Source organism: Esox lucius, chromosome 1 (genome assembly GCF_011004845.1).
Source record: "Esox lucius isolate fEsoLuc1 chromosome 1, fEsoLuc1.pri, whole genome shotgun sequence".
Lineage (NCBI taxonomy): Eukaryota > Metazoa > Chordata > Actinopteri > Esociformes > Esocidae > Esox > Esox lucius.
Genome location: NC_047569.1, coordinates 33,703,700 through 33,731,674, shown reverse-complemented (window position 1 = coordinate 33,731,674; position 27,975 = coordinate 33,703,700). Strand labels below are relative to the sequence as shown.

General features: G+C 44.7%; 1 protein-coding gene across 1 annotated transcript; it reads left to right on the top strand.

Annotated features, from left to right (window-relative positions):
• Positions 1 to 27,972, top strand: ttc9b (tetratricopeptide repeat domain 9B). The gene is made up of 3 exons (XM_010872403.3): positions 1 to 765; positions 24,130 to 24,312; positions 24,719 to 27,972. The coding sequence occupies exons 1-3, from the start codon at positions 381 to 383 to the stop codon at positions 24,811 to 24,813; spliced, it is 663 nt and encodes a 220-aa protein (XP_010870705.1). The 5' UTR covers positions 1 to 380; the 3' UTR covers positions 24,814 to 27,972.
• Positions 27,973 to 27,975: the final 3 nt, after the last annotated feature.

Here is a 27,975-nt window from a genome sequence, read left to right as displayed (position 1 = left end):
GTGCCGGAGGCTCGAGCGCAGACAATCGAAATATCCATTCGCGCGATGTTTAGATCTACGAAATATCATATTTACATAGAAGGGTGCCCGTAATTCAGGAATCAAAGAACATTATTTGTTATTTTTATATATGGAACATTTAATATTCACGAGTCTAAATTTGTATAGGCTGATTTTTGCTGATATTTTACCGGTGCATTTCAGGATTTAAGACTGCCCATTCTCTTGCGCTTGTCTTTATTGTCGTCGCCTGCCAGTCTCGGGCATTCCAGTTCCGCTTCGTATCCTTGATGCACTGCACGCTGTTCTAGTCCTCTGCCAGAAAACATACCTTCGCGTCGGAATAACATGGCCCGGACCAGTCACGTTTACTGAGACTGATGGATGCCAAACAGCACTCCATAAAGAGCCTAAAGAGCTACCCAGAAGCCGGGGGCCGGAGCCTGGCGGCTGCCGCCGGAGACGTCGGCGGTGGAGGTGGTGGAGGAGGGTCTCGTGCCGGCTCCGCACAGATGGAGATGGAGGCAAACATACAGAAAGCCATAGACTTCAAGGTGGAGGGCCATCGCTGCTACAAGGAGAAAAAATTCCGGGAGGCGATAGGGAAGTACCACCGGGCTCTGCTGCAGCTGAAAGGGGTACATCTAGTTGATGGACCCACGGGTTCCGAGGTCAACCTCCTGAGCCAAGCCACGGTCAAGCTGACAGAAGAGCAGCGGAGGACGGTGGAGATCACGGAGATCGAGTGTTACGACAGCCTGACAGGTGAGTAGCCTAGGCTGTCGGTGTTGCGTGTTCACGCAAGAGCAGACTGCTCTCCTGAGGAGTTGAACCTGGAAAGCTCCTGATTTGAGAACTGCCATTGTTCGTTACTTTTAAATGGCTTAGGAAATAACGAGTTTAGACAATTAGCCAATGTGAGCCAATTTTCCGCTGCTACAAGTCCGGTTGAAGTGGTTAGATTAATAGCTAACATTTTGCACAAAGGACAGCGCCATGGTGCTGAATTTAGACGGGTAGGCTATGATGGCGAATGTGAAGTCCGTGTTTTTCATTGTGTGTTATTTCTGTATTACCAAGGTGAAATGTATTGCCAGTCAGGATGAATCATTCCTTTATTACTTATCGACACATGGGTTAATCATAATAGGCAACCTTTGCCCCCGCCTTTTACCTCTAGGCATCCGGTTTGCAATACTTACCAATATTTGTTTCCTGTTGTGCTACATTCATGTTTTATACGACTTTTTTTACCCTAAACCTTGATTCTAGGTAATCCACTTGATAGCCACGGGGCAAAAAAAAGTAATGGGGTTGGGGGGCGATCAGCTGCCAGCAGAGAGGTTAGGTTTACAGGAGTGGAGGAATGTATACACCTCCTCTAGAGACGTGTACAGTAAAACACACAGTGGAGGCCTGGAGGTGTCAGCTGCCAAATTTCCGGACATGATTCCCCTCGCAGAGCATCTGTGTTGTTACAGGAACAGTTCACATGCTCCGAAGCCTCTGGGGTGTTAAACCATGGTGTGACCCATCCCACTGTACAGGGGACGTCATCTGCATAGCATCGCAAAAACCTCACACGTACAAATAAAACACTGCATTCAACTGGAACTCACAGGAAGTTGGTTACAATGACTGACAATGCTTGTCTGACTAGTGTCTAGGTTGATGTAATGTGAACTGGAATTGGAAAAGAGAAACTACGCATTTTATCTCAAACAGGTATGAGGCGTGGTGAATATGTACAGGAATTTGTTATTGACATTTAGTTCTGTTAGTATTAGATTTAGCACATGTCAATGTAGGCTGTTGTCTACTACCAGGTCTCCTTATAGGGGTTTTCATGAGATTTGTAATGAGACAGTAGGCTAGTCTGCCTGGTAGATTTGAGCAGGCTGGTTGATTGACTGCCTGTGCCAGCGGACCTAATGATGAAGCATGTATAAATGTTTCTCTGCATGGTTAACAGTTTGCTTGTATGCATGGCAAGCCAAAGAGGTTACCCGTAATGCATGGTGAAATCTATTTGGTTAGATACTAGGATGATCTGCTGCTAGCCTTTTGAATTATCTTCATTCAGATTTAGCACACCGTTCTGTACTGGTTCTTGTGATTCCAAATGTCCTGTACATGTTTCTAACAAACAACGCATGGACACATTGATGGGGTAAAAGGAAAATAGTGTGCTGGCTTTATTTGTGGTCCCGGCGCCACTCGGCCCGGGCTCGGCTGGAGTGACAGGCTGAAGGTCGGCCTTGTGTCTGTCTGGGCCCTGTGGGGAAGCCAGCCTGGCGTGAAGGAGAAATGGAGAGGGAGGGGGAGAGAGCAATGGGGGGCATATTTACTATGGCAACCATCACTTGGCCTTTTTTCCTGTTGTTGTCAGTCTCTGGTACCTCCTTCTGCTCTCCCCATCACAGAGGTCGATTCGGGCATGGGTTCCATATTTCACGACCATTACAGGGTAACAGTGACAGCAGACAATGATCCGCATTGTTCCAAGCCTTTCTCACCAGTGTGCATTACAGCCTTCATGTGTTTCACATTATCTTCCTTTTCTATTTTTTAATAAACAAAAACATGAGAGATCAAAACATTGGACTGGAGCACATTTCCTGGGACTGGAGATTCTTCCGCCCTATGACAGCCTGGTCACCCGGGCCTGCAGGACAGAAGGGGGCCCCTGTGGTTCTGAGAATGAGGCAGCATTTCGATTGGCCAGCTGTCTCAGTCTCTGACACGTGATACTGGGGCAGCAGAGCGGACAGCCTCACCACCAGCTAGCTCCTCAGAGAGTGTGTGCGTGTGCGTGTGTCTGTGATTTTGTTTGTCTCAGCAATCGTAGCTCTGAAGAACACCAACTAACTGAGAGGGTGTCTGCTTTGGCGGATGGTGGGGGAGCACAGATTGCTGTAAGCCCTGCCACTCTCAGAGCCCATGCTGACAATGTTGTGTGTGTGTGTGTGTACGTTTTCGTTGTGACAAGGACACACTTTTCTTCCCTGTTAGCTTTTGTTGTTTAGTGATCTGCAGGCTTAGGTTGCGTGTGTGTGTGTGTGTGTGTTGTGACTAGGACAGGCTTTGCCTTTGGATTGTGTCCGGAGCCAAGTCACAGCACCACTAAACGACACGCCGACCCAACAAAAGAGCCCAGGAAATTCCTTGGAAATGCAGGTAATTCGCCGTTAGCACGGCCCAGTGACTGTGTTTGTGTCTGAGATTCAGGATAGGAGATAGGAGGGTAGCTGACATCAAAGGAGACAAGTAATGGAGGAAAGAGAATGAGGAGGAAACTGTGACTGAATGACAAAAAGAAGAAATAAAGAACCACGTAAGACCACGGCATTAAGGCTGAGGCTGAGCAACAGGAAAAGGTCCGGGCCAATGCTGTTGTAACCTGATTCTTTCTAAGAGCCATGGAGAAGATTGGCCCATTTACCGTCGCCCCCGTTTAAAAGACAACCAAAATGCTGTTTCCCTTCAGGGCTGTGCGACTGTGTCTAAATGGGTTATGCCAGACATTCTGCCGATTGCCACTATGGTCACGGTGCGGCAACATGTTGCCTAGAGGGAGAGTGTCAGGCAACCACACACACACACACATACACACCCACCCAAACCACCTACTGCGCCGACGGCTCACAGGCACGTGTTAACAGCAAAGATACTTGTTTCCACAGCTCTTCCCAATTGACGAGAGCAAGAGATGATAAAACCATCTGAAAGCAGTTCCTGGATTATTAGATTGTCTCAGGAAATGCTTATGTAGATCGAGTTCTGTAGAGCACAGACATCAATGTTAAGAAATGAGTCAGGGTCTCTCTTTTTGTGAGTAAGATTGAACCTCTTTTCATTGGCCCCCATTTCCTCCGATCTCTCACAAAATTATTCCTTTGTTCCACGTGATTGGTTGCTTCTCTGCATGAGTCATGAGTCAGCCTTGGGTTGTAGCAGCAGCACTAAGTGATTACAGGAATCGCTTTTCATAAGACTGACCCCTTTCATTGACAAACAGTTTTGTAACACCAAACACCTTTTACAAAATGTTCTTGATCCCCTTCAATCATCATGATACAATAAAATATATTTATTTAGTGTAAGTGTCACAAAGCGAATAAACTGAGAATGATTTATGGCTGCATCATTATCCAGACACTTCCACCCACTCGTCACAGTAAAACCTAAAATTTCACGTCAACCAGACACGTCCATGCCTGCATATCAACTAGACACATCCATCCCTGCACATCCACCAGACACATCTATACCTGCGCATCAAGCAGACAAATCCATCCTTGCAAAGACAGCAGACACATCCAGCCCTGCGCGTCCATCAGACACATCACCTCTGCATGTCCAGCAGAGACATCCATCCCTGCACATCCATCAGACACATCAATCCCTGCACATCCACCAGAAACATCCATCGCTGGCACCAGACCCAACCATCCCGGCGCATCCACCATAGCAAGAGATTGCTTTTATTTAAGACACAATGCAATAAGCCAACAAGCTGCTTTGAGGGCATGATGAACAGTCGTGAAGGTTTAGACAGTGCTTTATTTAATCAATGTCCATTAACATTTCACTGTGGTATGTTTATACTAATCCATAAGGCTCCTAGAAGGCTCGGATCACAGGAGGTCATGGTTGTAGCTATCAATATAGCCTCTATTACCGCCATCACTGATTCATGTTTGTGTCTGTGTGTGTCTGTGTGAGTCGGTGTGCGTGCTTGAATGCATGCTTACGAGTTTTATCCATTTCAACTCTGTTACATTGAGGCTACTGATGTGGTTCTGACCAATATGTTTACAGGTCCCCTTGTTAACGTGACTTTAATTAGTATGTAGGTACCATGTCATCAGAGGCCGTTTCAGCAGAGGAGAAGAGGAGGGGCTTAGAATAACATCTCTGCCTGAAATAAGATAAAAGTATGTTTACTCTGAGTGTTTGGCTCCCAGTGTTGCAACACACCCTCGACTGTCTTGAGATTTATGACATCACTGTCTAATTTTCATCTAATCTGTGTTACAGTGACATCCGTAAGTGTTTGGACAGCGACACATTCTGGTGTACAGCAATTTGGATTTGAAACGATACAGTGACAGTGGTATTAATGTACAGGTTTAATATGAGGGTATGGTCATCCATATCAAATTAACCATTAAGAAATACAGAATACAATGTGCGGGATTAAAGAGCAACAACAACTAGTCTTGTGTCAGTGTCCATATACTCATGGACTGGTCTGTATATAATACTGTATAAGGTGATGTCAACGTGCTGGCCAACTATATAGTACACTCAGTCCTTTCATATGAAAACAGTGGAGTGCCAAAACCCCTCCCTTTTTGTCCACCGCCAATGACATCAGTAAAGGAGGAGATGGAAAGGATGAAGTGTATGGAAGAAGAGGAGAAGGAGGTGTTAGAGGGTGAAGAGGAAAAGGGAGAGAGTGTATTGGAGGGTGGAGGGAAGGCACTTCAGTTTTAACTTAAAGTATATGGGGAGGTAGAGGGGGAGTGAGGAAGGATAGGGGTTGGTGTTTTTCCTACACTCACACATTGGCCATTCAGCGTTGGCAGGATAACATGAGAGCCATAGGTGCATTGTGCCAGGTCTGCAGATGGCATGGTAATGCTGTGGGGGCTTTATTGGGCACTCACCCCATTCTACCATACTGTACACTCCTCTTGACCACTCCACTGTACCACACTGTACACTCCTTTTGACCATTCCACTGTACCACACTGTATACTCCTTTTGACCATTCCACTGTACCACACTGTACACTCCTTTTGACTACCCTACTGTACCATTCTGTACACTCCTCTTGACCACTCCACTGTACCACACTGTACACTCCTTTTGACTACTCCACTGTACCACACTGTACATTCCTCTTGACCACTCCACTCTACCACACTGTACACTCCTCTTGACCACTCCACTGTACCACACTGTACACTCCTTTTGACCATTCCACTGTACCACACTGTACAACCCTCTTGAACATTCCACTGTACCACTCTGTACACTCCTTTTGACGACTCCACTGTACCATTCTGTACACTCCTCTTGACCACTCCACTGTACCACACTGTACACTCCTTTTGACTACTCCACTGTACAACACTGTACACTCCTTTTGACCATTCCACTGTACCACACTGTACACTCCTTTTGACTACTCCACTGTACAACACTGTACACTCCTCTTGACCACTCCACTGTACCACACTGTACAACCCTCTTGACCACTCCACTGTACCACACTGTACACTCCTTTTGACTACTCCACTGTACCACACTGTACACTCCTCTTGACCACTCCACTGTACCACACTGTACACTCCTCTTGACCACTCCACTGTACCACACTGTACATCCTTTTGACCATTCCACTGTACCACACTGTACACTCCTTTTGACTACTCCACTGTACAACATTGTACACTCCTTTTGACTACTCCACTGTACAACACTGTACACTCCTCTTGACCACTCCACTGTACCACACTGTACACTCCTCTTGACTACTCCACTGAACAACACTGTACACTCCTTTTGACCACTCCACTGTACCACACTGTAGACTCCTCTTGACCACTTCACTGTACCACACTGTACACTCCTTTTGACCACTCCACTGTACCACACTGTACACTCCTCTTGACCACTCCACTGTACCACTCTGTACACTCCTCTTGACCACAACACTGTACCACTCTGTACACTCCTCTTGACCCCACCACCCTCCACACTGTACAGTCTTCTTGACCACACCACTGTACCACACAGTACACTCCTCTTGACCACTCCCCTGTACCACACTGTAGACTCCTCTTGACCACTTCACTGTACCACACTGTACACTCCTTTTGACCACTCCACTGTACCACACTGTACACTCCTCTTGACCACTCCACTGTACCACTCTGTACACTCCTCTTGACCACAACACTGTACCACTCTGTACATTCCTCTTGACCCCTCCACCCTCCACACTGTACAGTCTTCTTGACCACACCACTGTACCACACAGTACACTCCTCTTGACCACTCCACTGTACCACACTGTACACTCCTCTTGACCACAACACTTTACCACTCTGTACACTCCTTTGACCACACCACTGTCCACACTGTACAGTCTTCTTGACCACACCACTGTACCACACAGTACACTCCTCTTGACCACTCCACTGTACCACACTGTACACTCCTCTTGACCACAACACTTTACCACTCTGTACACTCCTTTGACCACACCACTGTCCACACTGTACAGTATTCTTGACCACACCACTGTACCACACAGTACACTCCTCTTGACCACTCCACTGTACCACACTGTAGACTCCTCTTGACCACTCCACTGTACCATTCTGTAAACTGGACACAGCGTTAGGGATCTGTTAACTATGAAGGCATTCGATCGAGATACAGAGAGTTGAGAGATGACAGAGAGGAATGGAGATAGATACAGATAGATGGATACTTTAGCAGACGTCTTTGGTGGAGGTTTTTGACCTCTGAGAGGATGAGGGAGTGTGTTACATTTCTGTTCATGGCTGCGTTTGCATATCGTTTTTCATTTTAAGTATGCTGATGAGAAATCCCATCCTAGGCTAACAGTGTTATAGCACCACCCTGGCAGTGCTAGAGTGCTCCTGTCAGAGCAGTAAATAAGATCCAGTCATCTGCGAAGGAGGGAGGGAGGGAGGGGGAAGAGGGGGTAGTTAAGTAGAGGCAATGTTAAAGAGCGAGGCAGAATGAAGTAAGGAAGGAAAGGGTGATACAGAGGGGTTATGGTTAGAGTGGTAGAAGGGAGAAGGAGTGTCTGGAGGAGAGATGGAGGCTGGCATGGTCTCTTTTAGGCCACAGTTGAAAGTCACACCATTAGCTTAGAGGAAATTGAAACAGATGCCCTCTCTGACACTATCACTCCCAGAGAGAGAGAGAGAGAGAGAGAGAAGATATCTTGGTCAACAGATACCAGGAATTGAGCATTTTTAAGAATAATTTGTTCATATCTGACACTGCTCTAGTGGACAAGAAAGAAAACGTAGTATTGTTTCAGACAGCTGTTTGTCAAGATAGACTGTGTTGACTGTATTAGCTTTCCTTGACCTGGTCTGCTTGGAAACCATATTAAAAGCCCAGTTGCAGCAACTTTATGTTCTTGGTGGTGGTGTGGGTGGTGTTGGTGTTATCGATATATGCTCCATTGTGCTGGTACTGTATAATAGATTTTACACTCAGGGTCAAATGTGTTAGAGAAGTTTCCACTTGTTTCGTTTTCCTGTGGCTACACAGAAAGGACACACATTCAAAGAGAAGAAATAGATTAAAAAGTGATAGGTACATCATTGGTCTTTTTCGCTCTCGCAGCTGCCTAAAAACAATATAGCACACAATGAAGCCCCCGCTTGGGTGCATATTGAAAAATAACTAATTACCCCCTTCCCAGCAGAGGCCTTCGTGATACAGCTTGCCCGATCAATACCAGACCAAAATCCAGTTCTGAAATTTGTTAGAGAAAGCTGGATGTTGTATCACCAACATTCAAAACAAACCCCATGGCTAACAACTAGAGCCTCTGTGTGGCACAACACCAAGTTACGAATAGATAAAATGGGCTAATGCTGGATACAATGGGCTAATAAAGGAATATGGTATTTAGATAACCTGTATGAGGGTGAACATGTGGTCTCATTTGATCACCTGAAACAAACTTACAAACTATCGAACACTGACTTTTGGAAATACCTCAAAATAAGACATTGTCTCCATGCCACCCTAAAAAATGGTCCTGACCCACCAACTAATGTACAGCTTTTGTCTGCTGCTAGCTGTCACAAAAAGGGTTTGGGCTCAGCCTTCTGTGCCTATATTAGTGGTGCTAATGCACCTAACTTAAAGGGTCTTAAAGTGGCATTGGAAAGAGACTTGGGGTGTTTTGATCAAGGAAGAAACATGGAAACAGGTTGCATCAAAATGGCATACTACTGTTCGTGAAACTCAATCCCAGTTGATAAACTATAAAATTCTTGATAGATGTTACTGGACGCCAAGCAGATTGGCTAGACTTAAACTAAGAGCTACTGCACTATGCTGGCGGTGTCACAAAGAATTAGGATCTATGGTTCATATGTTATATGAATGTGGCATGGTTGAGGAAATGTGGGAGAAAATTTTACAATTTGTTGATAATATCTTTTGCCTGTCGTTATATAAGAACCAGCCTTGTGTATGTTGGTATCGTACCAGAGGATACGCATTTATCTCGACAACAGAGGTTATGGTGCCGTTTAGCGATGGTTTCTGGTTGCAGAGTCATTCTTAGACATTGGAAGTCAGACACACCTTCCTCATATGATGAATGGATGGACCTGATGTCAAATATTGCTAGCTGTGAACGGGTGACATTTAGAGCCTCAGGACGTTATGATCTGTTTAAGAATATGTGTGGTCCTTTTCTCTCCCTAATTGAGAATGTATTATAGCAAAAGAGGAAAGGGGAAAAGGAATGAAGAAAAATAAATAAATCCTTCCAATTAACACCTCTGTGTTGTAACCTTCTAGTCTTGTAAAGTCTAAACATGAGTTATTTTCTTCTCTGAGACCTAAATCAAACCTCCATTGATCTGTGTTTTTTTTATTTTTTTTGGGGGGGGGCATTAAGCTGGGTTAAGGGGTAAAAAAGTTCTAAAGCATGTCACTGTCAACACTTAATCTCTGGCTGATGTTCATGTCTTTTTTTTTTATAAAAGTGATATGTACTTTAATAAAAAACAACAACAACCAGTTGTTACGGTGGTTAGTGTTTTTGTCTTAGGTATTGTGGGTCTGTGTGTAGAGCTGTGTTGACCAACTAGAAGGGAGTCCTGATGACTCATGTGGTACACTCACTTGCACGCACCCATCATGTAGCACTCCAGCCTCAGATTTATGGTCTCCTTGTACTCTGGCCTGGTCTGTCTTGGCCCATGTCGGTTCTCACTAGCCTCTCCGATGGAACATGTTGTCTATCTTGGTTCAAAGCAGTTTAGCTTTCCAGTGGATGGTCCAACTGGATCTTTATTTAGATCTGACCAGTGGTAGCCTAGAGTGGTGCAGTGGTGTAAGCCCATGGCATGGGTTCCAAGCGCTTTCCTCCATCTCCTACCACTGTCCGATCAAATAAGGCATCGATGCCTGAAGAATATACACTACACGGCAAAAGAGTATGTGGACACCCATTCAATTTCAGTTAAACATTTTGCTTACCTGTTAATATAGTCGAGCACGCAGCCATGCTAGCTCTGTTGGCAAACACTGGCAGTAGGATAGCACAAAATGAAGAGCTCAATGGCTTTCAACGTAGCATTGTCACGTAGCAATTATGCCAGCTTTACAAACAAGTCAGTTTGTCAAATTCTAAGTGTTGTTATTGTGAAGTTGAAACGTCTAGGAGCAGCAATAGCTCAGTGACGAAGTGATAGGCTAACCAAGTTAACTACAGAGTGCTTAAGCTCAAAAAGTCTGCCCTTAGTTGCAAAACCCACTAGAGTTCCAAACTGCTTCTGGAAGCAACATCAGCATAATAACTGTTTGTCAGGAGCTTCATGGAATTCATTTCCATGGCCAAACAAGTCTAAGATCAGCATGCGCAATGTCAAGCATCAACTGTGGTGGTGAGAAACTTGCCATCATTGGACTCTGGAGCAGTCGAAACGTGTTCTCTGGAGTGATGAATCACGCTTCTCCATCTGGCAGTCTGATGGAAGAATCTGTGTTTGGCAAGTGTTGGGAGAACACCACCTGCCCAAAGGCGTAGTTTCCAACTGTTACGTTTGGTGGAGGAGGAAAGTGGTCTGGGGATGTTTTTCATGGTTCAGGCTAGGTGAAGGGAAATCTTAACACCCCACCATACAATTACCTTCTATTCAATTCTGTGCTTCCAACATTGTGGCTACAGTTTGGGGAAGGCCTGTTCCTCTTTCAGCATGACAATTCCCCCGTGCACAAAGCAAGGTCAATAGAGAAGTGTTCTGTGAAGAACGATGCAGAAGAACTTGACTAGCCTGCACAGAGCCCTGACCTAAACCCCATTCAAACACCTTTGGGATGAACCGATATCCCTTCAGCAATGTTCCAACAACTTGTGGAAAGCCTTGCTAGAAGTGTGGAGGTTGCTGTAGCAGCAAAAGTGGGGATGAACTCCACATAAACGTTCGACAAGCAGGTGTCCACATACTTTTGGCCACGTTACTATATAACACGATAACTATAGTTATCCTAAAACATGTTATTATATTCACGACTATTCAGGCTGCTCCCACAATTTCCCCCAGAACAAAAACATACTGTATTAAATATCTATATCGTGCCAATTCATCAAGTTATAGTTTTGTTGATAGGACCTAATAATTTTTTCTAAAACACTGAGATACATTTCCCCCAAAAATTTGACTAAAATAAACTAGTCTTAAGTGATTGGATAACATTTTCAGATCCTCCAGGGTAACTCCAGGATCAACAGTAGGTCTGGTACATTCTGAGTCCCCAGGCTGTCCGAGAGAATCTCAACAGTTCCAGTCCAGAAGCCTTGCCAGTTAGTCTTGGATGTGATTTCTCATGAACTTGTGGAGTAGTGTGCCTTCTGCTATTTGACATTTAGAAAAGCGATATCAGGGGAGGCCCTGACAGATAGAAGGACTTAATATAGACAAGTTCTGCCTGAGATGGGGCAAATTGTGAAGCAAACGTCAACAACATTTTCAGTGCTGCAAGATGTTTTCAAACAGTCTCCCATATAGTTATCAGAAATTTCATCTTGGCTAGGTCAAACCTTTGGAATGATAAAATAGGCACAATTATATATGCTTCTCCCAGTGCTAAATTTCACTGGTCAGCAAAACATTTCACCTTCACTTAGGGCTTTCTCATGTTACCAGACATGACACACATATCCTACATTCATGCTCCTTGTGTACCCCAGTATGATCTGTCTTTCAAAAGTTTGGAGTCACATAGAAATGTCCATTTTTTGTCTATTAAAATACACAGGGAGCATAAACTCCGGGATGCTGACCTAGGCAGAGCTCCAAAGAAAAAGCCATAATTCAGACTGGCCAATAAAAAGAAAAGATTAAGTTGGGCAAAAGAACACAGACAATGGACAGAGGAAGATTGGATAAAAGGCCAGCATCCTGGAGTTGCCTCTTCACTTTTGATGTTGAGACTAGGGTTTTGTGGGGTACTATTTAATGAAGCTGCGAGTTGGGAACCTGTGAGGCGTCTGTTTCTCAAACTAGACACTCCAATGTATTTGTCCTCTTACTCAGTTGTGCACCGGGGCCTCCCACTCCTCTTTCTATTCAGGTCAGGGCCAGTTTGCTCTGTTCTGTGAAGGGAGTAGTGCACAACATTGGACTAGATCTTGATTGTCTTGGCAATTTCTCGCATTGGAATAGCCTCTATTTCTCAGAACATTAACAGACTGACGAGTTTCATAAGACAGTTCTTTGTTTCTAGCCATTTTGAGCCTATAACCAAACCCACAATTGCTGATGCTTCAAATAGTCAACTAGTCTAAAGAAGGCCAGTTTTATTGCTTCTTTAACAGTATTCAGCTGTGCTAACATAATTGCAGAAGGGTTTTCTAATGATCACATGGCCATTGGAACATAGGACTGAAGGTTGCTGATAATGGGCCTCTGTACGTCTATGTAGATACCCCATCAGCCTTTTCCATCTACAATTGTCATTTACAACATTCAAATTTTCTACTCTGTATTTCTGATCAACTTGTTATTTTAATGGACAAATAAATGCATTTATTTTAAAAACAAGGAATATTCTAAGTGACCCCAAAATCTTGAACGTAGGTTCAAAGTTCACCATAATCTACAATAGATGGTAACTCAGTGAGTTAAAGAATGCAAGTAATTAGTTGATAAACCATTTGTCATCATTTTGAATTAATCAGATTAGTTTGAGATGCATTAGAACTTTAACTAGCTAGTTACTGTTGAGGGGAGTCAAGCTAATGATGGTATTGTTAGAAATCAGTGGTTTGTTATCTAAACATAACAAACATACACTTCAAAGGCATTGATGTCTGTGATATGACACATGATGATATCATGATGCCATTGACATCTGTAATATAACATGATGATATAATGATGGCATTGACATCTGTGATATGACATATTATGATATAATGATATAATGATGGCAGTGAGATCTGTGATATGACACATGATGGTATAATGATGGCATTGACATCTGTGATATGACACATGATGATATAATGATGGCATTGACATCTGTGATATGAAATATGATGATATAATGATGGCATTGACATCTGTGATATGACATATGATGATATAATGATGGCATTGACATCTGTGATATGACACATGAAGATATAATGATGGCATTGACATCTGTGATATGACATATTATGATATAATGATGGCTTGATGTCTGTGATATGACACATGATGATATAATGATGGCATTGACATCTGTGATATGACACATGATGATATAATGATGGCATTGACATCTGTGATATGACATATGATGATATAATGATGGCATTGATGTCTGTGATTTGACACCTGATGATATAATGATGGATTTGACATCTGTTTAATGAAACATGATGATATAATGATGGCAACGTATATTTCTGCTAAATGTTAGCCTACTCTTACAATGTCGTCATATTTCCAAGCCCTAAGCTGTAATTTATAACAACTTTTTTAATTAACTTTATTATCTCCAGGAACAGGGTTCTCTTTATGCCCGTTCATTACCATACATATCCTTTATGTGTATTAAATTATTCATGTAATATTAATTAAAACAAACTAAGCAGTATGATACAACAGATATACATAGTCACTATGAGAATGAGGCCAATGTGACGCTCCCTTGCCCAGCTAATATCCAGACATATTGCCTGCAACACTTTACAACCAGCACAGGTAAAATACAAAAACATATAATGAACTACTGCCACAGTGCCTCCACAAATCTTTTCAATAGTCTATTGGGAACACAAAAACATGTACTTTTGCTATAGTTGAAGGTTACAAAAGGGACCCAAACAAAGATGATGCACACTTTATGGAGAAAATAACATCACGCCTTACAAAACAACACTTCAACAAATACACAAACTCACTCCACCAAAATGGGCATGACAATGTTCTACAAGAAACTCACAAGAGCTCTGGTGATGAAGTCCTGACAAGGACAGCCTTTTTTCAATCATATGAATATTTAAATAGATGAGCAATGACTGGAATCAGCTACTATTTTGGCTTATATATTCACACAGTGGATGGTGTGGCCGGGTAAAAGAGGAGAGTGGCCAGGGTAAAAGAGGAGAACTGGCCGGGGTGAAAGAGGAGAACGGGCCGGGGTAAAAGAGGAGAACTGGCCGGGGTAAAGGAGGAGACTGGCCGGGGTAAAAGAGGAGAGTTGCCGGGGTAAACGATGAGAGCGGCTGGGGTAAAGGAGGAGAACTGGCCGGGGTAAAGGAGGAGAACTGGCCGGGGTAAAGGGGGAGAACTGGCCGGGGTAAAGGAGGAGAACTGGCCGGGGTAAAGGGGGAGAACTGGCTGGGGTAAAGGAGGAGAACTGGCCGGGGTAAAGGGGGAGAACTGGCCGGGGTAAAGGAGGAGAACTGGCCGGGGTAAAGGGGGAGAACTGGCTGGGGTAAAGGAGGAGAGTGGCCGGGGTAAAGGAGGAGAACTGGCCGGGGTATAGAAGGAGAACTGGCCGGGGTAAAAGAGGAGAACTGGCCGGGGTAAAGGAGGAGAACTGGCCGGGGTACAGGAGGAGAACTGGCCGGGGTAAAAGAGGAGAACTGGCCGGGGTAAAGGAGGAGAACTGGTCGGGGTGAAGGAGGAGAACTGGTCGGGGTAAAGGAGGAGAACTGGCCGGGGTACAGGAGGAGAACTGGCCGGGGTACAGGAGGAGAACTGGCCGGGGTAAAGGAGGAGAACTGGCCGGGGTAAAGGAGGAGAACTGGCCGGGGTAAAGGAGGAGAGTGGCCGGGGTACAGGAGGAGAACTGGCCGGGGTAAAGGAGGAGAGTGGCCGGGGTACAGGAGGAGAACTGGCCGGGGTAAAGGAGGAGAACTGGCCGGGGTAAAGGAGGAGAGTGGCCGGGGTACAGGAGGAGAACTGGCCGGGGTAAAGGAGGAGAGTGGCCGGGGTACAGGAGGAGAACTGGCCGGGGTAAAGGAGGAGAACTGGCCGGGGTAAAGGAGGAGAGTGGCCAGGGTGAGTTGGTGTTTCTTGTCTCAGGACACTGAGCCAAGAGGGAGACATTGCAGCTGATTGTGGCTAAGCCCAACTCTCTCTCACTCTCTCTCTCCCCCGATCTGATCTGACGGAATAATCTGTATACTTAGTTTCCTTTTCAATCCTGTGATTGCTGTTGCACTGTGGGCAATCCATGCAAATGTGTTTGATGTAGCAGTACTGGTTTCCAAGGGCGATGGACTGCACACCACAAATCCTGTGTTAGATCAGCCTGGCTACAACTTAAAATGCAACTTTGTAGTGAAACGTTAAAATAATATTGCTGATGTGGGCGGCCAATAAATTAGCATTTTAATGAAACAATGTGGAATTATAGAGACAAGAAAGAACTGCAATTGGAAAGACAAGTGTAGAAATATAAATTCAACTTCTACCACAAATACTGTGCTGGTCATAAAATTTGAATATCATCAAAAAGTTGATTTATTTCAGTAATTCCATTCAAAAAATGAAACTTGTATAATGTATACATTCATTCCACACAGACTGATATATTTCAAGTGTATATTTATTTTAATTTTTATGATTATAACTGACAACTAATGAAAAACCCAAATTCAGTATCTCAGAAAATTTGAATATTGTGAAAAGGTTCAATATTGAAGACACCTGGTGCCACACTCTAATCAGCTTATTAACCCAAAACACCTGCAATGGCCTTTAAATGGTCTCTCAGTCTAGTTCTGTAGGCAACACAATCATGGGGAAGACTGCTGACTTGACAGCTGTCCAAAAGACGACCATTGACACCTTGCACAAGGAAGGCAAGACACAAAAGGTCAAAGCTAAAGAGGCTGGCTGTTCACAGAGCTCTGTGTCCAAGCACATTAATAGAGAGGCGAAGGGAAGGATAAGATGTGGTAGAAAAAAGTGTACAAGCAATAGGGATAACCGCACCCTGGAGGGGATTGTGAAACAAAACCCAATAAAAAATTTGGGGGAAATTCACAAAGAGTGGACTGCAGCTGGAGTCAGTGCTTCAAGAACCACGTATGCAAGACATGGGTTTCAGCTGTCGCATTCCTTGTGTCAAGCCACTCTTGAACAAGACACAGCGTCAGAAGCATCTCACCTGGGCTAAAGACAAAAAGGACTGGACTGCTGCTGAGTGGTCCAAAGTTATGTTCTCTGATGAAAGTACATTTTGCATTTCCTTTGGTCCCAGAGTCTGGAGGAAGAGAGGAGAGGCACAGAATCTACGTTGCTTGAAGTCCAGTGTAAAGTTTCCACAGTCAGTGATGGTTTGGGGTGCCATGTCATCTGCTGGTGTTGGTCCACTGTGTATCCTGAGGTCCAAGGTCAACTCAGCCATCTACCAGGAAGTTTTAGAGCACTTCATGCTTCCTGCTGCTGACCAACTTTATGGAGATGCAGATTTCATTTTCCAACAGGACTTGGCACCTGCACACAGTGCTAAAGCTACCAGTACCTGGTTTAAGGACCATGGTATCCCTGTTCTTAATTGGCCAGCAAACTCGCCTGACCTTAACCCTATAGAAAATCTATGAGGTATTGTGAAGAGGAAGATGTGATATGCCAGACCCAACAATGCAGAAGAGCTGAAGGCCACTATCAGAGCAACCTGGGCTCTCATAACACCTGAGCAGTGCCACAGACTGATCGACTCCATGCCACACCGCATTGCTGCAGTAATTCAGGCAAAAGGAGCCCCAACTAAGTATTGAGTGCTGTACATGCTCATTCTTTTCATGTTCATACTTTTCAGTTGGCCAACATTTCTAAAAATCATTTTTTTGTATTGGTCTTAAGAAATATTCTAATTTTCGGAGAGACTGAATAATATAATCATCACAATTAAAATAATCAATCATAGCATAGCATAGCATCATCTTCCGCTTATCCGGGGCCGGGTCGCGGGGACAGCAGTCTAAGCAGGGATGCCCAGACTTCCCTCTCCCCAGACACTTCCTCCAGCTCTTCCGGGGGGACACCGAGGCGTTCCCAGGCCAGCCGGGAGACATAGTCCCTCCAGCGTGTCCTAGGTCTTCCCCGGGGTCTCTTCCCGGTGGGACGGGACCGGAATACCTTCCCAGGAAGGCGTTCCGGAGGCATCCGAAACAGATGCCCAAGCCACCTCAGCTGACCCCTCTCGATGTGGAGGAGCAGCGGCTCTACTCTGAGCTCCTCCCGGGTGACCGAGCTTCTCACCCTATCTCTAAGGGATCGCCCAGCCACCCTGCGGAGAAAGCTCATTTCGGCCGCCTGTATCCGGGATCTTGTCCTTTTGGTCATGACCCAAAGCTCATGACCATAGGTGAGAGTAGGAACGTAGATTGACCGGTAAATCGAGAGCTTCGCCTTGCGGCTCAGCTCTTTCTTCACCACGACAGACCGATACATCGACCGCATTACTGCAGAAGCTGCACCGATCCGTCTGTCAATCTCCCGTTCCATCCTTCCCTCACTCGTGAACAGGACCCCTAGATACTTAAACTCCTCCACTTGAGGCAGGCACTCTCCACCAACCTGAAGTGGGCAAGCCACCCTTTTCCGACTGAGAATCATGGCCTCAGATTTGGAGGTACTGATTTTCATCCCCACCGCTTCACACTCGGCTGCAAACCGTCCAAGTGCATGCTGAAGGTCCTGGCTTGAAGGGGCCAACACGACAACATCAACAAAGAGCAGAGACGAAATCGTGTGGTCCCCAAACCTGACACCCTCCGGCCCCTGGCTGCGCCTAGAAATTCTGTCCATAAAAATTACGAACAGAACCGGTGACAAAGGGCAGCCCTGCCGGAGTCCAACATGCACAGGGAACAAGTCTGACTTACTGCCGGCAATGCGGACCAAGCTCCTGCTTCGGTCGTACAGGGACCTGACAGCCCTTAGCAAAGGACCCAGGACCCCATATTCCCGAAACACTCTCCACAGGATGCCGCGAGGGACACAGTCGAATGCCTTCTCCAAATCCACAAAACACATGTGGACTGGTTGGGCAAACTCCCATGAACCCTCCATCACCCTGTAGAGGGTATAGAGCTGGTCCAATGTTCCACGGCCTGGACGGCCTGGACGAAAATAATCAATCAATCAATCAAATGTATTTATAAAGCCCTTTTTACAACAGTAGTTGTCACAAAGTGCTTTACAGAGACACCCGGCCTTAAACCCCAAGGAGCAAACAACAGTAGTGTTGGATTTCAGTGGCTAAGAAAAATGGGCCCCCCAAACCAGGTACTCCGCAGGTGTGGACCAGGACCTCATCTCCTAAAATTTAAAACTGGAGGAGACTGAGAAAAGTTAGAAAGTGCATTCCTCATATCCCCCAGCACAATAATATAGCAGCGTAACACCTTGGAACTGAGACGGGGGGGGTCCGGCGACACTGTGGCCCTACCCGGGGGAGACCCCCAGGCATCAACCAAAGGGACATCTTTGACACCAAAGAAATAAACATTTGAAATATATCAGTCTGGGTGTAATGAATGAATATAATATACTTCATTTTTTTAATGGAATTACTGAAATAAATCAAGTTTTTGATGATATTCACATTTTATGACCAGCATCTATAAGTGTACAGTACAGGTAATTCAATCTTGCATTGGGTGTCAACTTGTTATTCGGAGGGATAGAAACAAACTGAGGACATAAAGATAGAAACACTGGGAAAGACTGACAGACAGTGGGTGAGAAGTGGACAGACACTGGGTGAGAAGACAGACAGATACTGAGTGACAAGACGACCGATAGACACTCCTAGACATGCAAAATGGAGAGGACAGAAAGAAAAGACGAGTAAAGAGAGAGGAGGGGTCATAAAATAATAGAGGTCAAAGAGGACGGGTCATATAACAACGAAGGTCAGAGACGATGGGTTATATAAAGATGGAGCTCGTGTTGAGGGATCATTTAACGACAGAGGTCAGATGGCGTTGGGGTCAGTAGTATAGACAGTGGGTGAATCCCAAACCGACCCCTATCCATTACACACTTGCTTGAAGCGCCCTCAATTGTCACTTGTTGCTGAAGAAATTCCGAGGGTGGCTAGGGGTTTAATAAACGCATCCACTTTGGGACAACACTCTTCACTTGAACGATGTTACTTAATAAAAAAAGCATGAAATTCTAATTAAAAACTCCCTCCTGTCCCTGAACAGAAAATAATAATAACCAACAACTGAACAGTTAATTTAGGGCATATTTAGTTTTTGTGTGTGTGTGTGTCTCTGTGTGTTGTGTGTGTGTGTGTGTGTGTGTGTCTTGTCTTGAAATACGATGTAAACAAAAGTACTATCATTAGACACACCTATCAGTTGTTTTGTGTGTAATGAATAAGACATAATGCAGTGCTGGGCTGAGAGGGAGGTGGGGGAGGAGCCACTGCAACACTCCCAAGGTCAGAGGTCAGTGATAACACAGTCAAGAGGTTATATAAAGGAGCAGTGTGATGAAGAATAGATGGGTTCACAGACTGATGCAGGTAAGGTTGCCAGAATATGGGTGTGAGAGATAGAGTTGTGTACAGTAGTAGGTGAGCGCATGTGTGTGTGTGCGCGAATGCGTGCGTGCGCGAATGCGTGCGTGCGTATGCATACGTGCGACTTAGAGCGATAAGTCCTTCCGTATGCCATTAGCTCCCCAATTACTATTTGCAGAGTGATGGGCAGTAGTCTGATCACAACCACAGGTGGCTTTTAATGAATCAGCTCATAGCGAGGTCCCTGAAATGGAAATGGAGACTGAAGGGAGGGAGACGAACAGGGAGACAAAGAGCTAATAGCTGCTCATCAATTAGTGCGCCAACAGGAACGCTGAGCTTTCTCTTAACTTCACACTTAGTTTCATTTCTCTGGACCGTTCTACTCCCTCCTCCTCCCATCTCTAGTATTTCCCATCTCTGTAGTTACATCTACCTCCCATCTCTAGTATTTCCCATCTCTGTAGTTACATCTACCTCCCATCTCTAGTATTTCCCATCTCTGTAGTTACATCTACCTCCCATCTCTAGTATTTCCCATCTCTGTAGTTACATATACCTCCCATCTCTAGTATTTCCCATCTCTGTAGTTACATCTACCTCCCATCTCTAGTATTTCCCATCTCTGTAGTTACATCTACCTCCCATCTCTAGAATTTCCCATCTCTGTAGTTACATCTACTTCCCATCTCTAGTATTTCCCATCTCCGTAGTTACATCTACCTCCCATCTCTAGTATTTCCCATCTCTGTAGTTACATCTACCTCCCATCTCTAGTATTTCCCATCTCTGTAGTTACATCTACCTCCCATCACTAGTCTTTCCCCTCTCTCTAGTTACATCTACCTCCCATCACTAGTCTTTCCCCTCTCTCTAGTTACATCTACCTCCCATCTCTAGTATTTCCCATCTCTGTAGTTACATCTACCTCCCATCACTAGTCTTTCCCCTCTCTCTAGTTACATCTACCTCCCATCTCTAGTATTTCCCATCTCTCTAGTTACATCTACCTCCTATCTCTAGTATTTCCCATCTCTCTAGTTTTTTCTACCTCCTATCTCAAGTATTTCCTCTCTAGTTATTTCTACCTCCTGTCACTAGTATGTCTTCTCTTTCTAGTAATTTCTACCTCCCATCACTAGTCTTTCCCCTCTCTCTAGTAATTTCTCCTGTTTCTGTGTAAAACCTGGGCTTTGTCTGTTGTCTTTCTATCTGGCTCCTTAGCTCTCTTTCTCTTTTTAATCTCTTCTGTCTGTTTCTCAGACAAAATGCTTCAGGCACTGTATCTCTTATTCTTGCTCTCTGTTTCTCTGTTTCTCTCTCTCTCTTTCACTCTCTCACACACACGCACACACGCACGCACCCACAAACAAAAACACACTTGCTCTCAGCAGCTGTCATTCCGCCTGTTGGTTTTCTCTAAAAAGTGATTGGATGCAGGTAAACTCTAGCATTTTTCCCAGGATGTTGTTCTGTCCTCTTTCCTCCCTTTCATCTTCATTTCATTGTTGTCATTTTAAACTAGGGAGAGTGCTGTAGGTGAAGGGGCGTGGTCAATGTCAAAAGAATGTGCGTCTGGGCGACTCATAACACCTGGCCCATAATATACAAGTGAAACGCAACGCAGTAAATACAACGACAATAACAATCTGTTTGTGAGGTTTTTCAATTTACCCAATACCTTTTTGAAATATAATTAATATTTGGCTGCTTACATATTGTGGAAATGTAAGAAATGTATCCTTCACGTATCCGCTCCTCTCTAGCTGTACTTTAAATAGCTCTCTCTCTCTGTCATTCTCTCTATCATTCTCTCATTTTGTCTCTCTATTATCCCATCCATCTGCCTAATAGCCTGGTGGGGCGCGGTCATGGGCTGTGTGTGAGTGTGTGTGTATATTCCTTTTTTAGTTTGGTCAGGCCTTTGTTATTACAGTTTGTTTAGCTATGTAAATGTCAATAAATTCACGGTGGGTCTTTGTTTGTGTGTCTCTGTGTGTGTGTGTGTTTGTGTGTGTATACACTGATGAGCCAGATCATTATGACCACTCACAGGTGAAGCAAATTACGTTGATAATCTCCTATCAAGGGCACATGTCAAGGTCTGGGTAGACTAGATGGTAAGCGAACAGTTCTCATAGTCAACATGTTGGATGCAGGAGAAATGGGCAGTAAAGACCTGAGAGACTTTGACAAGGGCCAGATTGTTAGGGCCAGATGACGGAGTCATCTTAATGGTTTGGCTCATCAGTGCGTGTGCATGTGTGTATTTGTATATGTGTCTTTGTGTGTGTATTTGTGAGTGAGGGACCACTTTAACAGCGTCAGCCATTACGTTGTCCATTATGTGCTGTAACTGAATCCTCTGAAAGCTCTTCAGTCCTCTGGATCCAGCTCTTACGCATGGAGTATGATGGACGGACGGGAGGGAAGACGAGGCCTGAGCACCACTCCAGTCACGGTTTCATAGTTGTGGAGGTTGCTGAGCTAACTGACCAAACAGTGGTTGGAATAACAAGGATTTGACCTTTGGCCTCAGTCTTGTGATCTCATATGTGAACTCATATCCACGTACATAAACCCACTTACTAAAACACCTTATAGCTTCCAGATTTTGCTTCCAGTGGTTCTAATAACAACTTTCTTGCATGTTGAGTTTTTGCATGTATATACGTGTGTGTGTGTGTGTGTGTGCTATGTGTGTGTGGCTGCGTGTGCATGTGTCTGAGTTTTTGTGTGTCTTTGCGTCTGTGTTTCTGCCAGCCACTGCGCTCCCCCATCTCATTCCTCCTTACCCCCCTAGTCATTGCATGCAAGGGGGGGCGTAAACAAGGTATTGTGCCACGAAAGTGTAGACCTTTATGTCTGGAGGGTTAAGGTTTAAATTCAAGGCAGGGAAGGGGGGAGGGGGGTGAGGAAGGAGGGAGGGAGGGATAGTAGTGCTACTTGACTTCTGTCGAATGTAGAGATGACTGAAATCTACTGTGTGGCATTCCACTATATTCAGTGGAAGCGCTGTCTGAGAGTACCACAGGGTGTTTTGATGTACTGAATTGATTGTCATGGACATTGTATGGCACTCAAGTGGATTGGGGGCAGTTTATACAACCATGTGGATTAGCTGTTAGAATGGAGGGTATAGCAAAGGAAACCTCACTCGACACCCGCATGAATCAGAACGGACTTCGCAACCAGGGCTTGTCACAGACCCCCCCACATGACGTCACCTGTCACGTTCCCAATCTGAATTCAGCCCTAGTTTGTGGACAGGCTCGGAATGTGAACCAGTAGAGATGTATTGGAATGGATTTTACATTCATTGAAAAAGTTTCCCTTTGGCCAATGATTGCGTGCTACATCGCTATTGACTGGCTGTCTGCCTTCCTTGTTTTATCTGCTACGTACCAAATGGCGGTGGGTAGACGACTGCTCTCCAACCAAGTGTTTCTGATTATTGGACTGAGTGATCAGATAGCCCTGAGCTGACCTATCGTCGATCGCTTGAAAGCTTCGCTGGACTAAAAGCAGCAATAAAGTGTTTGTGTGTGTGTAATTGTCCACACGTGCGCATTTGTGTGTGCACGCGTGTCTGTTTGTTTGTGTCCGTACTAATGAAGTTACTGACTTTAGCTGGTCTCAGACCTAGTAAAAAGTGCTGCTGTAAGGCACATCCACAGAATTAATGACCACCATTACACGCTGTATCTCCGACGTGCTGCTCTCTGCCTTGGTGTGTTTACTGTCTCCCGCCACATCGCCTCTATCAAGGTTTCTGTTGGTACCGTTCAGATTTTCAATGTGTAGTGTAACATATATGTGACAACCCTCCTTCTCTTTCTCTCATTCGTCCTTTTTATCTACATTATCTCTCATCAGGACAATAAAGCTGTACAGTTTCAATTATTCACATTAATGTTTTGCTAGCTGTAAGTTTTGCTAGCAGTAATGTGTGCTAGCAGTTCTCTTTTCCTAAGTCTAGGGACATTGTAATACTACTTATTTTAATCATAACTAATTTGAACGTATAATACAGGACGTTGCCCAAATCTTATTTTGCCACGTCCTGTCTGCTAGCTGTTTATTTGTCCTGGGGTGCTGCTGAATTCTACTGACACTCCATTTAAAAGGTGTGGTGCGCTAGCTAAATTGCCAGCTTCTTTCTCTCTCTCCGTCTCCCTGTCCAGTCTCTCAGTTTAACATCAGCTCTTCACGTCAACTCAGTTCGATACCAACAAGCCATACTGGCAGGAAAAGAGAAAGCCAGGAAGCATTTTTGCTTCCCCACAATAGTCCACAGCTGACTGACATTGCCTCCTCCTCTGCCCTCCACTTTCCTCTGTGCAGCGTGCCTGTTGCAGTCTGAGCTGGTCAACTACGAGCGTGTCAAGGAGTACTGCCTGAAGGTGCTGGGCCACCAGAGGGACCACTTCAAGGCCATGTACCGTGCCGGCATTGCCTGCTACCATCTGGGGGACTACGAGTGTGCCCTACGCTACCTGGGCGACGCCAAGGCCCGCGAACCCTCAGGTAGGCCCCAGTCATAGGAGACGGCAGTCAGAGCTGTCAGTACATCAAGTATATTTACATCAAGCATATTTACCTCGTTTTCAGGTTACAAATCTAAACATCCTTTAAATAAGGTAACTCTTTCTTAACAAGCTAAAGTTGTGTTAGATAATACTACTTGGTTTTAGAAAATGTGCCTTGAATATCAAGTAATTTGTCTTGTCCCATTGGCGGATTATTTCACTTATTTCAAGCAAATATCTCCTCAGATATAGTTAGATGTACATATTTTTTTAAAGATATTTTTTGCAGTGTACCACCAGAATCTGCTTTACCGATGCCGTGTTATGAGGTCAGTTAAAGCCGGCTGCATCACTAACACAAATTGTCCCCCGTCCCCCGTCCCCCCCATCTCTCTGTGACACAGACACAAACGTGCTGCGTTACATCCAGCTGACAGAGATGAAGATGAGTAAGAGCTGCCAGCGGGAGCGAGAGAGCGGAAAAGAGGCCCTGGGCTAACCTTTGACCTTTTGGCCTCAGTCACTATAGCCTACGCTTCAATCCATCCACCATCACCCCTCCTCTGTCCGCAGCCTCTCCTGTTTTATCAAGCCCAGTCCTATGGATGACCCGATGGTCGCTATGACGAAGGACCAGAGTGGGGAAGGAAAAAGCCTCTCTCGATCCTGCTACACATCTTCTACTCTTCTCTGTTCTTCCCACAGGCGCTGTTGCTCTTTACCCCAGATGCTGACTGTCAAGCAAACGATAAAACGTAACAAAGGAAAATACTGTACTATACATACAAAATAGTGGTGGTTGTCCGAAAGAAAAAGAAGCTTAAAAAAAATACATGAACAAGGAACATTACGTAATGTAGTAGCGGTGTAAAATAAATTATAATTAATTATGTTTCTGTCACTTTGGATGTGAGGACTGAGGAGAGGTCCAGGGTTGGTAAAGGGACGAGGGGAAGATGCTGAGGGGTAGGGTTGGGGGGGTGTGCTACACAATCAAGACTTCAGCCCAGTTCGACTATACACCCGGACCCACCCTGTCACAATAGAGGTGTGAAAGCCACTCTGACCCAGGCAATCCCTGGGAGATAGGGCCTCATGCTCAGAGATCAGGCTAGCTAGCACGCTACATCTCTGTCTTTTTAACATGGAGAAGTCTTCAGACAAGCCTGCCTTTGCGCTCACAACAGATCTCTCTTCTTTGTCTTTTTCAGCTTATAGAATTGTCTCAGTTTCTCGGACTGTTTTGAATTCAAGGGCTAATTCAAGTGTTTGTAATTTGTCCTTTGAGAATATGTATTTATTTTGCTGTTGGTATTCATTTATTGTACGTACTACTATCAGTTGTTATAAAGCAAAGTGTGTGACCTTTCTCTTTCTAAGAAACAAAAAAAAACGAAATCCCCTAATGAGTCGCTCATCTGCTGTTAAACGATGTGTTTCTGTGAATCTGTTGGCCTCCTCCCTACACTGTGTTGTGGTGTCTGACTGTTAGCCCCCTCATCCCCAACCTCCTCCGTTTGGAAGTGAATGATGTCACAATGGAAAATAGCCAGCCCAGCGGGGTTCCATCGAGCACTGTCTGTAGGACGGAGTTTTACTCTGGGTTCTACTTCCAGGCCCTTTATCAAATAATGCTGAATCTTCCCCTGACATCAGTGACATTCCAAGACATTTTGGGCAGGTGTTTGTGCAGGGAATCCAATCATGCATACATGGACTGTAGTCTGAAGTTTCTCTTCCATCTCCCTCAATAACAGCATCAACCAGAGGGTGCTATTTGAGATTCCCATTAAATTGTGTATATCTACAATAGTTATCAGATGTGCAACCAACAAAACAAATTTGCTCCCAGGCTATAGCTGACAGGCTGTGCACTGCTGCAGTGCTAGACCAAGACAGTTTTCTGATAGGGGCTAGGCCAGATAATAGCAGACCGCACATTCGGACCAGCTATCCAGCCACTGCTAACATGCTTACCTTCTAAAGGCCACTTCCAGTGGTGTTAAGAGTGCTTAGCATTGCCAGATCTTTTAAAGAACCCTGCCAAAGCCTAAGGAAAGGTTTGACTTGAATGATAAAGCATGACCCTAATTCCTCCAGCTAATACCGCAGAACCCAATTTCCTCCGCTGTATGGCAAGACAAGCCCCTGCATGGTAATGTTCGGCTCAAGTGGTAGCCATTTTGGATCCAGATGTCCGGGATGGTGTCTGTTGTTTTCAATGACATGGCATGTTGATCACTTTTCCGTTTGTCCCAGTAGCTCTCTCTATAATCCCTGACAACTCTGAATTAGTTCAAGGAAGTAGTAAGCAGTATATTCTGCTACATAGGGAGATATTATGATGTTTAGGGTACCATAAAGAAATGAATTAGGGTCAGCAGCAATCCCCTACCTTGGCCAAGGTGTAAGATTGCAACAAAACTTCAGAGGAGTGGATAATATTATATCAGAGAGATGTTAAATTATCTTACTATGAACAGTTCTCATCGCCTTGTGACCTTATAAGAGTGGAATGTGTTTCAACAGGATTCTGGAGAACCATGCCAGAGAAAAACATAATACAAAAGACATGCTCCACTGGAGAGAGAAATAGGACAGCAGCTCCCAGAACACAGCCGGAAATCCACTGCTACTGATTTATTTGTTTACAATCAAATCAAAGTTTACTGGACACAGCGTAGCAGATGTTACAGTGACCCAGTGTGGGAGAACTTAGAAGAATATCTCTCTCTGCCTGTCTATCTCTTTCTATAGCTCTATCCTCTCCCAGTTCTTATTCTCTATGCCTCACTCTGTCTTGATCTGTCACTGTTACTCATCTCTTCTTTCTCTTCCTACTTCTTTCTCTCTGTACAGGTATCTTGTAAACTCCATAGTCTCTATCAACCTCACCAGTGTCTTTATCTAAACCTCACAACTGTCTCTATCAACATCACCACTGTCTCTGTTAACCTCACCACTGTCTCTATCAACCTCACCACTGTCTCTGTTAACCTCACCACTGTCTCTATCAACCTCACCACTGTCTCTATTAACCTCACCACTGTCTCTGTTAACCTCACTACTGTCTGTTTCAACCTCACTACTGTCTCTATCAACCTCACCACTGTCTCTATCAACCTCACCACTGTCTCTATTAACCTCACTACTGTCTCTATCAACCTCACCACGTCTGTTTCAAACTCACCAGTCTCTATCAACCTCACCACTGTCTCTATTAACCTCACCACTGTCTCTATTAACCTCACTACTGTCTCTATCAACCTCACCACGTCTGTTTCAAACTCACCAGTCTCTATCAACCTCACCACTGTCTCTATTAACCTCACCACTGTCTCTATCAACCTCACCACTGTCTCTATTAACCTCACCACTTTCTCTATTAACCTCACCACTGTCTGTTTCAAACTCACCACTGTCTCTATTAACCTCACCACTGTCTGTTTCAAACTCACCACTGTCTCTATTAACCTCACCACTGTCTCTATTAATCTCACTACTGTCTGTTTCAACCTCACCACCGACTCTATTAACCTCACCACTGTCTCTATTTACATCACCACTGTCTGTTTCAACCTCACCACTGTCTCTATTAACCTCACCACTGTCTGTTTCAACCTCACCACTGTCTCTATTAACCTCACCACTGTCTCTATTA

What these genes read in the sequence shown, in the direction of transcription:
- ttc9b (XM_010872403.3), top strand. Translation starts at nt 381, where the DNA reads ATGGATGCCAAACAGCACTCCATAAAGAGCCTAAAGAGCTACCCAGAA. An exon ending in GTGTTACGACAGCCTGACAG is followed by an intron (nt 766 to 24,129) that starts GTGAGTAGCCTA and finishes TCCTCTGTGCAG; the next exon opens with CGTGCCTGTTGCAGTCTGAG. An exon ending in CAAGGCCCGCGAACCCTCAG is followed by an intron (nt 24,313 to 24,718) that starts GTAGGCCCCAGT and finishes TCTGTGACACAG; the next exon opens with ACACAAACGTGCTGCGTTAC.